General features: G+C 43.9%; 1 protein-coding gene and 1 long non-coding RNA gene across 4 annotated transcripts in view; one reads left to right on the forward strand and one right to left on the reverse strand.

The window, feature by feature from the left end:
• Positions 1-17,111, forward strand: part of LOC135300562 (uncharacterized) — a 35,484-nt gene extending 18,373 nt beyond the window's left edge. Inside the window, exons 3-5 of the long non-coding RNA XR_010362369.1 lie at positions 13,935-14,042; positions 15,352-16,415; positions 17,014-17,111. This is a non-coding gene — a long non-coding RNA (uncharacterized LOC135300562). The remainder of the gene's footprint in view (positions 1-13,934; positions 14,043-15,351; positions 16,416-17,013) is intronic.
• On the reverse strand, positions 423-17,396 carry XPNPEP3 (X-prolyl aminopeptidase 3). Of its 3 annotated transcripts, XM_064420123.1 has the most exons (11): positions 16,342-17,021; positions 16,145-16,245; positions 15,645-15,761; positions 12,781-13,188; positions 10,862-11,064; positions 10,018-10,080; positions 8,559-8,672; positions 6,175-6,260; positions 5,497-5,680; positions 3,965-4,085; positions 423-3,156 (listed from the first exon to the last, which is right to left on the reverse strand). In XM_064420123.1, the coding sequence occupies exons 1-11, from the start codon at positions 16,755-16,757 to the stop codon at positions 2,990-2,992; spliced, it is 1,980 nt and encodes a 659-aa protein (XP_064276193.1). In that variant the 5' UTR covers positions 16,758-17,021; the 3' UTR covers positions 423-2,989. The 3 variants fall into 3 exon arrangements, with proteins under 3 accessions (XP_064276193.1, XP_064276194.1, XP_064276195.1); XM_064420124.1 differs by lacking the exons at positions 16,145-16,245; positions 16,342-17,021 and adding an exon at positions 17,259-17,396; XM_064420125.1 differs by lacking the exon at positions 16,145-16,245 and having other exon boundaries at positions 16,342-16,363.
• Positions 17,397-17,738: the final 342 nt, after the last annotated feature.

A 17,738-nucleotide genomic window follows, 5' to 3' on the forward strand; every position in this document is an offset into this window, starting at 1 on the left:
TTTCATTTTTTCTCATACTCTGATGTCCTTAAGACCTGTACCACATGAAATCAAATCTCTCCCCACATGAATTTGTGTATACCTCAATTTCTCTTTCACTCCCTGTGATCCCACTAACGCCCTCATCAAGCAGCTGTCGACTTGTGCCACCACTTAGAGCTGCTCCTGCACCCAAGTGGCTGCAGTGAGGAATCTCTTCTGTGGCAGAAGCAGTCTGGCAGGATGGGATCAGTGCCAGGGGAGGTACACCACAAGTATGTGCCATGCCAGCACCCAGAGAACCAAGCTCTTTAGGGTTTCTTGATGAGGGTTGTATAAAATGTTCAAGGATTTGGTTGTTTGCAAGGGATACTGCAGCATGTGTGTAGGTCACAGATTATTCATCTCTGCAACAAGTGAGAAAAAACCTTCAAACACTGAGGTTCATAGGATGCAGATTTAATACCTTCTGCAAAATGCACCCTTTACATGGAACAAGAGATTCAAACCAGCAGCAGTTTATGCTGAAAAAATGGCTGAACACAGTGGAAGAATTACAGAATATGCATGGCCTAAATCAGACACAGTCAGCAGCCATAGCAGATCCATTACTTTCCAATCAGCAGTCACAAACACTTCTTTCCTAACAGAAACATTCACCCGCAGCATTCCTAAGATCTACTGGTGTTTACAAGTTGCAGGATTTTCCTGACAGAAGAAGGAATTAGCATGTGCCTACATTTGACAATATTATTTCAAGTCCAAGACAGGTCACACACAATTAATGAATCTTCCTGAAAAATAATGCCGTTTTTGGCAGTGCGTGTATTTATTCAACAGCATGCAACTTGATGGCCTGAGAAATTACTTTCTACAAATTGTTTTATTTTAAAAATAATTTGTATATGCATTTTAAAGGCTTATTTACATTAAGTACCATTATTAACTCTGTTAGATGTGTGGGTGGATGTGCAGATCAGCTCACACATGTATCTCTTCAATTAATGTTATTTTAAGCTGCTTACATAGTTCCAAAATCTCCAAGATTTGGCCCAGTTTATATGGCTCTAACAGGTGGAATTGGAGGAAATGTATTAGAGATCACAACAATGTCAAAAGTACTCATCAGGTCTGTGTTCATACTTAGGAAATCTCCCTTCTAACATTTTAGGCTGTAGCTATCACTGCAACACAGGAGTATTTAACAAGCACTGCCATCAGAGATTAGCAGATTCCCTTAAATAGGTGAAACTTGATACACTAAACCCTGCAAAAGCATTTTTTGGTCATGTTTAGAAAATAAAATTATGGCATGCCTTGGCTGCCTTTCAGGTGCCAAAATTCAAACCCCAGCGCATGCACCCAGCTCACGTTGAATGCAATGAGAGATGCAAGACCCTGCCCACTTGGCCTTCACTAAGTGAAACACAGGAGAGAAAAAAAAAAAAAAGAGGGGAAAAAAAGGGGAAAAAAAAGCAGATTTTGCTAGAGTACACAGCACCAGAGGCAGAGGTCAAACTCCAGAACCCTGACCACCTCCCTCACACACTTCTGGCTACATTCATTCTGGGCAATTAGGCCAAACTGGGGACGAGGCAGTGATGTTGATAAGAAAGTAAAATGGATTAGGAAGCAGTGACATAGTGGAAATAGAAAATTTAGAGTAACAGATGAAGAGCACTGAAAGCTTCCATAAGAAAAGAAGTAAGGTGGTGCAACAGCAAGTGTAAATAACAGGAGATGCTCTGATGAGAGGCATTTTTCACACATGTTAAATAGCTGATTGTCTAAGTATTTTCAGTAAATACACAGATGCTGTGCTTGCCTCTAGTAGGTGTATTTACTATGGCATACAATGCCCTGGATGGTAGGCTGATGTTCAAGGTAGAAAGCTCCTCTCTTTACTCCTCATCCAGCCCCATTAATATTTGCAGCTGCTTCAAAAATACTATCAGAGCACTTTGGGAAAAACCCAAAGTCAGCTCTTATCATGGCCTCAGAGTTCAGAAGAGAAGAATTACTTTTAATTCCAATTAATTCCATATAAAAGCCATGTAAAGACCTGACACTCGCCATAGGGCAGACTCTTCAAAAGCACACTGCTGAAGTTGCTGGCACTTACAGCACACAGCAAGCAGAAGCCAGAAAGGTGCTGTGACTGTCCCAGAACTGGACACCTCACATCTGAGTGACAACAAACAGCTCACCAGTGGAATCCAGCATAATCAACATGGCCCTGCTTCCTAGGGTAATGAGGGATTCAGAGCAGGAAAAAGGAATGGACCTTTGGGACAAAAGGAAGGGAATGTGGAAGACAGCAAGAATGTCTAACCTTTTGAGCCCTATTTGTACTTTTTGAAATTATCAAGCACTCGAATAAGCTGAAAGACAAGTTGTTTTTCCCTGCTGCAGGCCTATTTTGCATATGCCTGAACAAGGCCTAAACACATCCTATCTTTAAAATACTAAAAGAATTCTCCACTGGCTTCAGATACAACCACCTCTCCACCAAACCCACCTCCCTAATTACCAGACTCTCTCCTTACATGGTTCTATAAAATTCAAGCTGACACTTTCTCATTCAAAACCAGCATTTATAAAAGCCTCATTTTAAAAATCTGACTGTTGTGAAATTGCTGCTGAGTGGGGAAAGAAGGGAGCCTTGGTCTTAGCTGTTGTACCTGTGCATCTGGTGGCACTGACAAAATGCAACCCCCCCAAGGGCCCCAGAACACACGGATCCACACAGCAGAGGGATGAATCCACTCCCACATCATACAACAGTTCCACATCAGCACAAATCAGAAGAAAACTGCACACAGGAAAGGTTACTTTGTTTTTTCATCCCCCAGTACCCAAGCCTTTTGCATTCCACTGCCCAGTCCCAGTCTTGGAAACAGCCATCAACTGTCCATGCCTTCCATCACTTGACAACTACAGCCAGCTAAGGGATCTGCATCCCTGCGGGGCTGTGTCTCCCAAGGAGGATGAAACAGGCAGGGAAGGGGCATCATGAGCTGCGACCACAGATCTGCTCAATGTGGTAGATGTCCTTGGGACAGTCAGCAGACAAGACAAGAGGTGCATCCTCTGTTATCACAACATCATCCTCAATGCGCACACCAATGCCACGAAACCTCTCCGGAGCACTCGCATCATCCTCGGGGATATAAATGCCTGAAAGAAGAAAGGGAATTAAAACACACAACACTCTCCAGAACACCACCTTTCCCTTATTGCACCACCAGGAGAGTGGGGTTGGACTTTCAGCAACATAACGTGTTTGATCCTGAGAATTTTTAGTATGGCAAGTTACTCTCATTCCTCTCACTCATGGCTGTTGGTGGGCAACGAAAGGAAAGTGTCCCTCTGTGCCTACAGACATCAGCACATTAATAAAAATTTCCATAGCTACACCTGGCCTTTTCACACTTCTTGCTCTCGGTGTTACATTCACAATGATGACTTTAAAAATGTTCTGAATAGAGAGAGAGAAGAGACAAGCATTAAATATAAGTTTCCAGCTGACAGCTCCAAATCTAGTGACAAGGAGAAAGAAAGATTCCTCACAGTATGCCTAATTTGCAAAGCTAAGTTGTAAATCCCTGCAATTGCAGACTCCAATGCTTGAGACACTAGCAGTGACTGGTAGAAGTTCAGTGGTAGGAACACAGAACAAGTGAATCAACCCTGATTTCTGCACTGCAGCTCACCTATGCTGCACAGCCTGAGCTCTACACTACTCTGCTTCCTGAGTTTACTCCCACTACGTGTTACTTTGGCTATGTTTGGGAAGGAAATAGGCTTTTCTAATACCGTAATGACTTTGGGAGAGGAATAACTTAAGGCTTTCCAGTACTTCTACAGTTTCCAGCTTCACCAGAAGGGATCTGAATGCTTTGGTCTGCAGGACCAGCTAATTATTGAAAGGCAATACTGTTGCCCTCAGTGTTGCATGTTTTTGTCCACCGCTGACTGCTTTTACCTGGTTCGATGGTTATCACCATGCCTGGCTGGAACGGGAGCGACCGGGATATATCTGGGGTGTCATGAACATCCATGCCCAAGTAGTGGCCCACGTGATGAGGGCAGTATTTTCGAACAGCCTAAGAGAACACAGAACAAGTGCCACAGAGGCAGTTAAACACAGCCCAACTTGCGCCAATACGAAAGATAGGGAAAAGAGACAAAATAGTTATGTACATAACTAGCAGTCCTACTGCCATGTCTAGGCCTGCATTCCATTTACTTGAACTGGATGGCCCTTAAAACCCACCAGTACCAGGTGCCAATTATGAGCACGTTGCAGATTGACTTTCCCCTGCACTGAAAAGAACAGCCCAAACCCGTCACCATCTTAGCGTGGTGTCAATTTTCAAACCGCTGAGCTCTGCTGCCCAGCCCTTCCCATCCCTCAAACATCCAGCCCTGCACGACTCCCATCAGCACACCTTCAGAACAGACAGCAGCGAGCACAGCCGCTCCGGGCTGTGAAAGTGCCAATGCTGTGCCGATTTCATTCGGCACATACAGCATGATTTTAATCCACCTCTACAAGTCACGGCCACCGCCACCCCCCACACCATCCTCATCTCCCTCCCTCTAAAGCGGGAATCAGCGAGATCTCCTCCCTGCTCCCCGCTCCCAGGGGACTGGGCTGCCGGCGCCGCTCCCGTCTGGCTGTGCTTCCACCTGCCGGAGGAACCCGGCACCACACGCTCCGTCCGCCGGGGCTGCCATGGCACCGGCACCGCACAACTAAACCCGGCAGGAACCTGTCCGGCTGCCAAAAGCCGGAGTGCCGTCACCTGCTTCCGCCATCTTTGCGGTACTGGCATCAGCAATCGTGCAGCTCTGCAGTGGGAGTGACCGGATAAACTTCTCTAACTGAAACCAGTCCTATTCATCTGCAGGTTCAGCTCCAAGGCAGACCAGTTGCCCAGTCTCGTTCACCAGGCAGCTCTGTGAGTCCCAGTACTGACACAAAATGGTGCAGAAAGAGCAGCAGGTGGAATGACAGAATAGGCTGCACCTTTTGGTGGCACTGCAGATTTATGTGATGTTAAACAGACCACAAAAGTACAAATAACTGCCGGCAGTCATCCTGGACCCAGAATCTTGTGTTAGTGCCCATGTGCCCATAGTTCCTCTCAGACTGTGCTCTAAAGCTGCTTCTGTGCTGGCAAGCAGTGCAGAGCAATGGGAATGGATCTGCACAGTGAAACAGCAAGAGCCAAGGAACAAATATTCACACTATGTGCATATAAGACTGGGGATTACTTCACACCAAATTGTGCACCAAATGGTTGAATCACATCTTGGAGTTTAGCCCTGTCTCTGAGAAATTCACTCCTGTGCTGAGACCAGCCCACAACATGAATTAAAGCACCCGGTAGCAGTAATTAGAAGAGACATCCTGAAACCACATTCCTGACCCAAATTAAAGCCCTAAAACTACCCAAGGATAAAACAATCAGGATTAATAGGGGTAAACTAGAGTAAAAAAAAATGAAGTACCTTGAAGAAATGGCTGTCAGTGATGCTGCTCTCCAGAACACCCAAGTCTTTCAGTTTTTGTCCAATAAGGCTGAGCATGAGGCTGTAGATATCTTCCAGACTCATGCCAGGGGAGCAGAGGCTCAAGCAGGACTTCTGGATATCCAGGACAGCTTGATACAGTTCTGCTTGGGGTTTGGTGAACCTGAAGGCCATTGAGTAAAGGAATATTACACAACTAAATCTCTGTTTCCAAGAGAAAGAGGTTCTGTCCCCAGAACCTATTCTAGATACAGATTCAGTTCAAGATGGAGCAGGGGAAAACCAGAAAGCAAAGCAACTGTCTCCTTGTATGAAAGGCCACACCAGCAAATTCCCAACTGGCAGAGAGAGCTATGAACACATCAAGTGAAACTCCTGTTTTCTTACACACAACTGGAGTCAGCCACAGCTGAGTGTACAAAAGCCCTCTCTGCACGTTAAGCATGCTGCAATAGCTGAAAATAGCAATAATCACATATATTCATGCAGTAATTAATGAGGCAGTGGGGAATACAGCTGAACGATTACTTGATATAATTTGATTACTCTGAAGCAGCACAGAATGGGACATGGTAAAACTATGATTAAACACACACTCAAACCATCAATTATTTAAGAACTTATCAAAATTCTTCAAAAAAACTTACTGCAGCATACCTTCCATTGACAGGCCAGGTACGTGTGATGTCACTCACATAGCAGGAAAATTCACATCCACCATCCAGCAAGACCAGTTCACCATCCTGGAGAATAACAGGAAAGAATGCTCTGTGGGTCAGTCCAGCTATTAATTGATTTTTCTGTCTGACAGCAGGAAAGTAGGTTATGCTTCTGTGTTCACAATGCAGCTGCAGAAAAGTGAATTCCTTTTGCAGAGTAATACCCCAGGTACCACAGTTTATAAATAGGCTATTCCAGTTGGACTGTTGCTCTGTAAGGTAGTCTCTGACTGTTATATTTATATACTGTCTGAACTTTTAAGATGAAGATTTTGGAGTAAAGAAAAGGCATTTGCCTTGAACTATTCTGCTCTCTGAGACAAGTGCTATTCACACCCGGATTGCTTACTCCAGCAAATTATGCCTATGACTCCTTTCACTAGAGGTTCTCAGCTATAGTGACTGAGACAGAGGGGGCTTGCAACAAAAGCACAGGATTTCTGAGCTTCCCTCGGGATCACCAACAACTACAAATTTACCCTTGTCCTAGGATATGAGGAGCCAGCAAAATCACTTTGTATCACAAAATCTGGCAGTGTATCACTGCTGTAAATGCACTGGTGAATAGCTTGTACAACCTTCCCTTTCTCTTCTAGGACTTTCTTGACTGTTTCAAAATATCTTTCTGCATCTATCTAGTGATGAAGAAAATTTTTTTGGAGATGTGAATCTCCAATTCACTTCAGCAAAGCTGTTCCATATCAATGGCTACACATCTCCAAAAAGTCACACAGAAGAACTACAAAGGGCCAGGAACAAAACCACTGCCTTGCTTTCCCTCCTTGAAGGAGCTAACAACAAATAGAGCAGTAAGATGTTAAAAGAGTTTGGAGTAAATTCTCTACAGATTTACACTACATGTAGAGATTCAGTCCACAGATCCATGACTGTGCCAGCAGACATGTGCAACGCCCAGGCATAACTGCAGGATGTTAAGGGAAAGATAAAAGCAGCAAAATTTCACTGCTAGTGCTACTTCCAGTACTAGCTGCTATCATTCTGTACAGTTAAGTGACACAAACAGACACACAGCAGATAAACCAGCAGTGAGCAGACCTCACTATCCCACTGAATAGATAGGCCATTTATATTGTACTTTTAAACTTTTTCAGGATAGCTGGTTGAATTCTTTAAGGCAAATCTGAAATTGCAGCACCTGCCATCTTCCAAGCAATTAAACAAGCTAAGTAACAATTTACTGACAAAGGGAATTCAGCCTGTGGTTTGATTGTCCAGTAAATGCCTTATGCTGTGCCTGTCCTCTTTCTTTAAAGCAGAGCCCTCTAAGGAAAAGGCTGAATGAAACATTCAGATACCTCTCAAATTAGACACTTTGTTAGCCTATTTGGAAACAAGATCTGTAGGAAGCAGCACACAAAGGAAGAGTCAAGTTTATGGGTTTAATCTTCTACTTAATAGTTTTGGAAAATAAACAAGTGACAGTCATTTAGCTGAACAACTTTAACAGAAGCAACTGGAGTTACAGCAGCACGCCTGACCTTGGATGACAGAATGACAAAGGAAGCTTCTTCCTGTCAAAAGCAGCCTGTCATATTATTTGTACATTTGTCTCTGCAGATCATTTCAAGGTCTGCTAGCGTCCCAGCTTCAAGAAAAGACAATGCTAGTGAGAAAGTTTCATTCTGCATTAAGACAGAGGAAAAATATGTTCCTCTGAAAAGTAAATAGTGAGCAGAGCAGTGAGGGAATACTGCCCCTGAAAATACTTATCTGAATCTAAAGACCTATTGTCTGGAAAGCTGGAGAGGGCTCAATTCAATGAGAATCTTCAAAATAAGACAAAACACATTACTCTCCACCTCTTGACATTTAACGCTGATCTGTTCCCTACTTGTTCCCCTTCCCTGCTTTGCTTGGCTACATGGAACCAAAATGCTTTTCAGCTTCAGCAGAGCAGGAATGCACTTTGCCCTTATATTGCAAAGCAAGGCCAAGGAATGCAAGTGACAGCAGAAGATCCCTCTGGGGCCTTTGCCCTGCCTGTGACAGTGGCTCCCCTATTTTGTGAGGCCCCCAGTGTTGCAAGCTGCTGTGAGAGCAAACATGTTCACTAAATTATCTGCAACTCTGTTTGCAAGTCCTTGCACTGTTCAGAAAATACTGCAGCAAGAACTGAGAGGAAAGAAAGACAAGTTGAATGTGCTATTGACAGTAAAATTAACCAAGGCATATAGCCCTTGCTCACTTAAAAAATATGTATTTAAGTGCTTTGATCTGTTCAGTCAAAACTAGCAGCAGCTAGGGAATGTATATTTGTATCACAGCACTGCATTTCAAGTTACTGCACAGCACAAGGGTTACCTTGATGAGCTGATTATTCTTCACATAGTGCAAAGTGTTTGATCTGTTGCCACCAGCAACAACAGGGGGGTATGCCAAGATGTCAGCACCACGAGCCCGGCACTCAAATTCGAACTGGAGGAACAATACAGAGAAGAGGAAACCATTAGTGCTGATTCAGGTGATTAGCTGCCCTAGAACCATAATAATTCTTGTCCTACAACTGTTTTCTTAATTTGTACAATACAAAGTGAAACTGGAAAGTGAGTTGACTAAATTAAAGCAGTCTTAAATATTTATCAAGGACTCTGGAGAAAAAAAAATACAGAACCATCCAATTTTTCAAGAATTTTTCAAGTCTGTACTGGATATCCAGGAAGCTCTTTCTGGTACAAGCTGTTCAATACTGTCTCAAACCTTCACTACATTGCCATATATCCAGGTGAGGTTTTGTTCTTATTTCAAGTAATTCTGTTATTTGCCATACAACTTTGTGAATTTTGAAAGATCCTCTGTGTCAGCCTGACAACAGTCATGGTTTGCTTCTGTCTTTTAAAATTGCAAAGTACCAGCATATTTACAGCAGTTATCTATTTCTCATGACTGTTAAACTAAGAAGGTTTAAAAGCATGCACTACCTTGATGTCTGAGGGGATAGAAGAAAAAAGCACCATAAGCCTCAAGATCTTTACCTTTTTTGAATGATGAAGCTAATGAAAGCATGGAAATGAAGAATCTACAAAGACCCTCAACATGTTAATAGCATGTCTGTTCTATGGTTACCAAAATCACAGGGGACAGAACACTCCAGGATGCCTACATGGAGCACAGGTTTTATAATCCTGGTCTGGACTGAAAAACTGACCTGTAAAATACACTGTAATTAAAGTAGTTTTTTCAACTCAGGACTGCCAGTGCCGTGTCAGCACAGGCCCATCCATGTAGGAACAGAGGGCCAAATCCTGCTGATGTTTCTTGAACAGGCATCTCACTGCAATTCCTTACGAAGTTCCTTACCAAATGTGCATGCCAATTATTCCTTATTTTGTAACTGAGAGGCATCTAAACTGCTTCAAGACGGCTGTGGTAATCTGATGTAGTAAGAGGCTAGAGGCAAGAGAAGCAGGCTTTACAAACAGGTGCTATAACTACTTAAATTTTGTACAACAGACCTGTATTACAGAATAAGGTGAAAATTTTACCTCCAATTGTTTAGCAGGCTTTGCATTTCAATACAGTACAAAAAGACATCAACAGAGAGAAACTTAGACAAATGCTACACTCCTTAAATAAGGTTACAAGAAGTACAGCTGAAGAATTCCTCACACTGACTCCTCTGCATGTCCAAGGCACCACAAGGGTTGGGTGAATAAATGTGCTACAGTGGGAGACGTGATAAAGAGATCTGGCATTTCTGGTTTCCTGGAAGGATAACCAACATCCAACCCTTCTATCTCACTGCCAGCTACAAAGTGCTCACCTTTGCATACAGAAAGGCTTCATCCACGGGGGATTTACTGGCAAACATCGTCTCTGTGAAAGCCTATGAAAAAGAAGGGACTTTCAGTTAGCAAAGGAGCCTGAACTGGTTTTTTTTTCACCTGCTGTGTCTTGAGGAATGCCCAAAATCAGCTGGCCCAGAACCAGAGGGTTTCACCAATTTCTTTGGTGAAAGTGCTGTCAAGACTAGAACCAGTTAAGATGTATAAAACTGTATTTAGGGGATGACTGACTAATTTTTGGAAAAAAAGAAAGGATTAGATGATTGAGGCTGATCCTATGGTTTGGCATTTTAGAAGCTGTCTCACCTGTGGATTCCCCAAGGTATAATAGGATTGCCTTATGCAGCTTTTCCTTCAGAGGAGAACAACCTGTGCCTTTCTTTTCTACCTGGCTATCTGTGAGATTTGTTTAAAAGTGGCCAATGAGTTCAAAAGGTATTTGAGGGTGAAGGGGCAATGCAGAAACTTACATTGGAAACATCTTCATAAAAATCCTGTTTCCTCAAAATAAAAATAATAGATGGGAAAGAAAATTATTTTGGAAAGCAGAGAGGAAGCTAGGAGGACAGTGAAAAGGCTAGCCTTTGCTTTTAAACACAGTCTAACAGCTGCTGGCTTGTCTTCACTGGAGTTATGCTAATTGAGAGAATCTGGTAGTCCAAGCAGTCTCCCAGTTTCCCCTTGTCCTGTGGCAGAAGTCAAGCCCAGTGGTTGAGACAGAAGAGTTTGGTAACAGATTGGTAACCAAAGCTCTCCTTCCAACTCCTGTCACCTCATCAAGGGAAGGCACTGGTTCATTAGGAGAGCTCACCACCCCATTACCTCTGCTGTCACCCGGCCAGCAATCTTCATCCTCTCAATCTCCGCAGGGGATTTGATCAGCCGCAGGTTCTGCACGAGATGCCGAACGGCCTGGATGCGGTTTTTGCTGCGAGCTTTCACCTCAGCCAGGGGCTGCATGTAGTCAGCGTGCAGTGCTGCATGCACTGGTTTTCTCAAGTCATACCAAACCATGTTGGACTCACCTGGAATACAAAACAAAGTTGACACAGACTAAAATAAATGCAGAAATGTCCTCCCCATACTAAAATGACTCACTCCCAAAACTAGATCTGTTGTTGTATTTGAGAAAAATAATTTTCTCTGAATCTACATTGACAGACTATATAGACACTTTCACTGTCACAGCAATCTCTTCTAAATTTGGAAGATTATCAATTCATAGCATATAGATTGGACAAATCCCCACTTCAGGGCAAATAATGGGGTTTACAACCATCACTGAACATATGCATCTGGCTCAGATCCATTCAGAGTTCACGTGTCAAAGTTGCACTTGTGCAAGCCAAGCAGCCATCACATCACAGTGCACCTTCTGAATCGTTCTCCCATTCAGCCTGTCCACACTGACCATGGAAAGCAATTCACCTTTTTGCAGGGAATCAGGATCATTATCAAAAACAGCTCAGGACAATTGGGGAAACAACTGCTTATTTCAGCCATTCAAAGATGAGTTTACTGAGAACAGATACACCAGATACACTCACAGTGGAAATTTATTCAGAACATCAGTTAACACCAACATTCTACTCAAGGGAACATTTTAAATGCAAATGAGTAGAAAAGCCATGGTGAGTCACTGTTGATGTCCACCATGGCTCTCCTTCTTTGGTGAAAGTAACCATTAGCATGTGCTTACAAAAAGTGTCTAAGAAACTGGGCATTCATTAAAGAGTATTGCCCTTAGCTGATTTACTGCTTTTCATGGACTTCTCCCCCACAGAATTACAAACTTCTGACTCCATTTTAATTTTTCTATTCCAAACTTCCATGAATGATTTACAAGGTAAGAGGTGCCACACCATGCTATGTGATAATTTAATCCAGTGTTCTCTGTTTTTAAATTAGGTAAACCAGCAATTAATCAGTCATCATCTGTGCTTTCCCCAACTATACACATCTCATACTTTGTTTTCTCTTTTACAAGCTGAGTAGGTTTGTTCAGCCCATATCTCACACACATTTCATGCTTTCTTTGATCATCCTTTGCCCTGAGACTTACTCATTTTCAAGACATCCTTTTTTGAAACAAAATAACTGATTCCAAGAGGGTATTTAATACTCCAGAATTCTCTCCCTCTAGTTGTGTGACCCTCCAAAGTCACACTTGCCTTTATTATATTGTCATGAGCCTTCTTCAGCTTTGTTTTATAATGCATTTAAGTTCCTTCTGGATTATAAGTATTGAGGATACATGGTGATGGGAGATGCAAAAGAGTATTTCTAAAGGACAGCAATGTTTGTATTTCATGGGCAAGTCATCATCTTGCTAAATGTGAGTGGACTAACAAGCTCCCTGTGTGGATTGTTCTCCAAGTCTACTACGAATAAAAAGTGTTCAAGTTTACTATAGATCATCTGTTTCTGACTCTGTCAGCAAACAGATATCACTAAAACAGGAGCATGGTCTTGCTTATCCTGCTCCTTAATATTTCAGAGATATGCAGACTGGCATTCACATGGATACACAAGAAAGTCAGAAATTTTCAAAACTACATATCCATTGGTGGCCCTCAAAGAGCTAACATGAACTTCCAACTGCCTTTGCCACAGCCATACTCCTTGTCCCTCCCCAAGTTCATTTTAGTTTCAAACTGATGTCGCAGACCACCTCCCAAACCTGAACCACTCAGACTCTGCAAACCACATCCCCATCTCATCCCCTCTCTATTTTTTGTTACCTTTCAGCTTGGCCACCAAGTGCCTGAACTCCTCAATGGTGTAAGCTTCATCTACTCCTGTGAGAGCAATTGCCCCGTCTGGGCCTGACCTGGGCCCATCCCACAGCTCTCGATTTGGATCCCTCCGGGGCACAAAAAGTATGGATTTGTGAGATGGCAGTGCTTTGCCAGGAATGCTCTGCAGCACCAGGATGCTGTCAGGCTCCTGAAAGCCACAGAGGTACAGGAAATTCGTGTCCTGGTGGAAAATATAGGGGATGTCATTGCTCATGTAGTATGTGGGGTTGGACAGCAGAATCACTGTGTGGTCCAAACCATCCCAGCCTTGGGCTTCCTTCTGGATCAACACCATCAGTTTGTGTCGGCGAAGAGCATATTCCACCTGTGACAGTCCTGGGGTTACCTCTCCTGTGGACACAAAACAAATCAGATGGAGAAATTCAAGGCACTGAGGGTATTTTACTAGTCATATGCCTGATTCTTGCCTGCTCCCTGATGCCTTACAAGTGCATGCCTTCTTTGTAACCCCTCACAAGCCTTTCCCTTGCTCCTCTTCAGCTTCCATCCCTACAGCACATCCTCATTTAGGCTGCTTCTCCATCAAGCAAAGATAGGCATTGGTTTTAACCAACTGGATGCTGTGTTACATATTTCTGTGCAAAGGTAGAAATCACAAAACCTGGGAGATTTAAACAAACATCCAAATGTTTGCAGAGAATATCTAAAAAAACAAAGGGGAAGGGGCAAGGCAAACTGAACTTTGACTCCTAAAAACTGATGGGTTTTACAGCATGGACATTGAACAGAAGTTTGCCTCCTGAGGTTGAGCATTAATTTCCTCAGATAAAGCTAGAATGTTTGTTCAATTACACACTAAGTCAACTCATAAAGTGACTATTTCTAAACCACAAAGGGCAGATTGAGTGTCAGAGATTCTGGGAGATCAGGCAGAAGCACAGAGGTTGCAGAGTCTAACCAGTCACAAGATTCCAAGCAGAAACAAACCACGGACTGCAGGCTGCCATCAGACTCCTGTTAAGGGAAGGGATCTTCTCCAGGGCATTTGTAGCTTTTGCCAATATTTAACAATTCCAATTTTTCTGAAGTTAAATACTGTATTTCTAATAACACTAACTAAGCAAATGATCTCTCAGATGAAGGTACTGTTTCAACTGCTCCAGCCCCAAAAGACATGAAGTACAGCAATCAAGATACTCACCAGAACAGGACTGAAGTTCAAGGGACAACCAGCAACAGCTGAAGTATGTATTTTTAAAATTGTGAGACTCCCTAATTATGATCTAAATTAATAGAAGAGCCTTAATCAGTATCTTTGGCTAATACCCTACCTTAATATAGTTTGAATTTTGATACCGTTTGTTAACTTTCCACTTTTATAATCTTTTCTTCCTCCTTCATGTATTATACAGTGGCAATTCTAGAACAAAAATTGACATTTGACTTATACTGCAAGTGGATTCTTGCATGAGTGCAGCAGGAGGCAGAAGTTCTATTTGCATTAATTTTTACACCTTTTCAATTATATCCTCAATACCTATTAGATTTAAGTCTTTAAAAAGGACCAAACCAAGCCAGAAAACCCACCACATTTATTTCACTCCATGAATGACAGGGAACACAGAAACTGTTTTAATGCAATCTGGCCTCACGATTCCACAATGTTATACTGCAGATTTCCTATGTTCCATTGCATTCCAATCAGCTTTTTAACTGCCACAGTCCAGTGAATTTCAGAAGCTGCAATGGGGTGAAATATGGGGATCCCAGCTGGCTTCCAGCTGTGAGGCCTGGAAATTCTCTTTGCATTAAAGGCATTTGCTTCCTAAAACAATAACTGCAATAAAACAATGTCATATTATTTTAAGGAAACCACTTCTACTTTATTAAATGAGAAAATGCTTTGGATAGCTAGAATTCACTTCCAGGGCTTTGGCTGCACTTTAAGCAACCTGCCTCGCTTATTGTGAGCTGGGAATGAGTGCCCTAAGCAACCTGATCTAATGCTGAAGTTAGCCCAGCCTTGAGCACAGGGGAAACCTGTTAACTGTGAGGTTCCTTCTGACCTGAATTATTCTATAATTAAATACAGGTGTTTATATATAGACAGACACATATCTATACACACACACACAGTCATCTGTTCTCCCTTACCCACCTGTGGGAGAACACAATGTTTTCCTAGACATAGTCCTGAATATATTTTTGCTGCAATTTTTTGTTTGTTTGTTTTTTAGATTTAATTGTGGTGATCTTGTGCCTACATGCTCATTTCCAGGAATCTCAAAAAGATGCACAACCTCAGCTTCTATCACCACTGTCTAATTTCATAGTCACAAGCTTCTTTTTCTCCTTCTCCTCATATTGAATACTCCTCTGAACAGGGCACGTTCTTTAGACAAGTGGTGCCCATTTATCAATGTCCCTCCCCATCTACCCTTGTTGAACTGCACCTTTGTTTTGTGACTCACAAGACATGGGATATGAACCATTCTGACAGTTCAGCTTGCACAAAAGACTCCCTCTTAATAAAAAAACCACATTTATTTGCAGGACAAGTCCACAAAATGCCACTGTCAGAAAAGGTCTGCAGCACCCAAGTAAACAACCCTGAGAACGTGATGAGAAAAAAAGAAAGCTATGAAAGCCATCACACTGAAACCTATTTTTGGAATCAGTATCATCTCAGACAAGGAAATTAGCTACTAAATATAATTACTGGCTAATGAAGGGAGTCATAAACACCTGAAACCACAGACAACTCTACGATGCAGCAAATCAACACACTGAGAAAAATGGAGACAAGAAAATATCGGTGACTGGCTCAGGCAGGGCACAAACCTCACCTGGTTTGAGCAGGTGTGGGTGTGTGAAGGGGCTGGGCTGGCCCAAATACCGGCTTGGAATCTTCTTCTGCTGGGCAGGCTGGATGGAAAATCTTCGGAGAGCACATGACTTGCAAACTAGAGGAAAAGAAATGCACCATGTCAAGGTAAAAAAAAAAAACCAAAACAAAACTTCCCAGTTAGGAAACTGCAGAACTGTGGTCTAGTTATCAGAATCTTAGCAGCATTCCTTCACTTATGTGACATAAATATCCCTCCTTAACTTCTCCATTTGCTGTGCATCAAGACAGTTTATGAAACAATGTGCACACAACTCAACCGACAATCCAATATTCATGGAACAGATAGAAATAAACAGATATATGCTAAACCTGACAATCCAGCAACAAAACCCAGGAAGCTCCATTGGTTTGCACATCCCAACTCATACAAATGGTGTTCACAAGGCACTAGCACTCTCCTTGCTTCCCCCAAACACCACGGGGCTCCAAGCACCACACCTGTATATTGTCTCTTCTCTACTGTCTTCGAAAAATTTCTCTTGCCTGGAACAATTACACACTTTTCAAGGCTTTTCCAGTTCTGTTTTTTACTAATAATGCTGCAAAGAAACCATCAAATAACACAGGTTTATACAGGAATTTCATGTTCTTTTCCTGTCTGGAGGACGCCTGAGTGTCCCTGTTTGTGTACTGACCTTCCATGGCAGCAGCACTGGCCAAACTCTGCAGCTATGAATCCCACTTCCAAACCCACACACAGCCAAAGCAGGTGAGTTTTAAAGACAACTACAAGTATGCATTTGTGAGCTGGGAACAGGCACAATAAGACAAAATCTAAAATGAAAAATGAATTGTGAGAAAATTTAGAGTTCTGAGTCACAGCCTTCTGCAGCTGAAGAAGTGCTTGTGCCTGAACACAAACCATCCAGACCTGCAGGAAGGAGAGGGTAGTCAGAAGGTAAAAACCGATTTGATGTTTTGGAAAGGGGTTGCTCTTTATGTTACTTACATACTTACACATGCCTACTAAAAAAACAATTTGTGCTGCCATTCTTAGAACAAATACTTTTAACCCTTCACCAGCACGAGCAAGGATAACACAAGAAAACATCTGCCTTTCAGGAGCTGAGACTCCGGGGCTCACAGCAAAACACGCAGACCGTGGATTTGCCGTGGGAGCCAGCAGGATTAGCCTCTAATTGAACATTATTATTATATTATTCACGTTATGACAACCAACAGTCATAACGTGAAGCGTTCATTACGTGATGCTTGATTGGAAACCCGTTGGTGAAATGAAAAAATGCAGGGTTTTTTGCCGTCTAGCTTAAAATTGGTGTTTCTACTGTTATTCTCCACATACGCAGCAGACAAACGGGACAGCTCGCAACCAGACCGGCACAGCGGGCACCAAATAAAGCAACACCTTGAAGGCAGCGAGCAGCTTTCTACTTTATTACTCAAGTTACTGCCCGTTCCTCCCTGCGACTCAGCCCTGACCGGGGCTGCCACAGCGCCGCCGGGGAGAGCCGCTTCCCCGCGACCCGAGGAGCGAAAGCGGGGCCGTGGGCTGCGGGGGCGGAGCGGGGTGCGGGACAGGGGGGTGTCTGACCTGCGGCGCCGCGCCAGCCCCGGGCCGCCAGCGCCAGCGCCCGCTGCGGGAGCGGCGCCATGGTGGGGCCGCGCCGCGCATGCGCGGGCCTCTCCGCGCCGCGCGCTGACACCATCAGCGCGCGCGGCCCGCCGCCAATGAGCGGCGCCGCGCCGGCGCAGCAGCGCCCCGAGGCCGCCTGCCCCGCCCGCCAGGGGGAGCGCGCGCCGCGGCGGGGGCGGGCGGCAGCCGGAACCGGGAGCGCCTGCCCGGCCACGGCTGCCGCTTCCAGAACGTTTCCCCCGGCACGCCGGGGCGGCCCGCCGCAACGACCTGCGTGGGCGGGGCCGGGGCCTCGGGATGGGATGGGATGGGATGGGTGGGGCGGACTGGAAGGTTCCACGCTCCGCGCGACGTTTGTGGGCGCACTCGTGGAGTTTATGGGCGGGGCCATGTCTAATGGGCGGGGCCAGCCCGGTGTGGGCGGGGCCTCTGGCGGGC

Source organism: Passer domesticus, chromosome 5, assembly GCF_036417665.1.
Source record: "Passer domesticus isolate bPasDom1 chromosome 5, bPasDom1.hap1, whole genome shotgun sequence".
In the NCBI taxonomy this organism is placed as follows: domain Eukaryota; kingdom Metazoa; phylum Chordata; class Aves; order Passeriformes; family Passeridae; genus Passer; species Passer domesticus.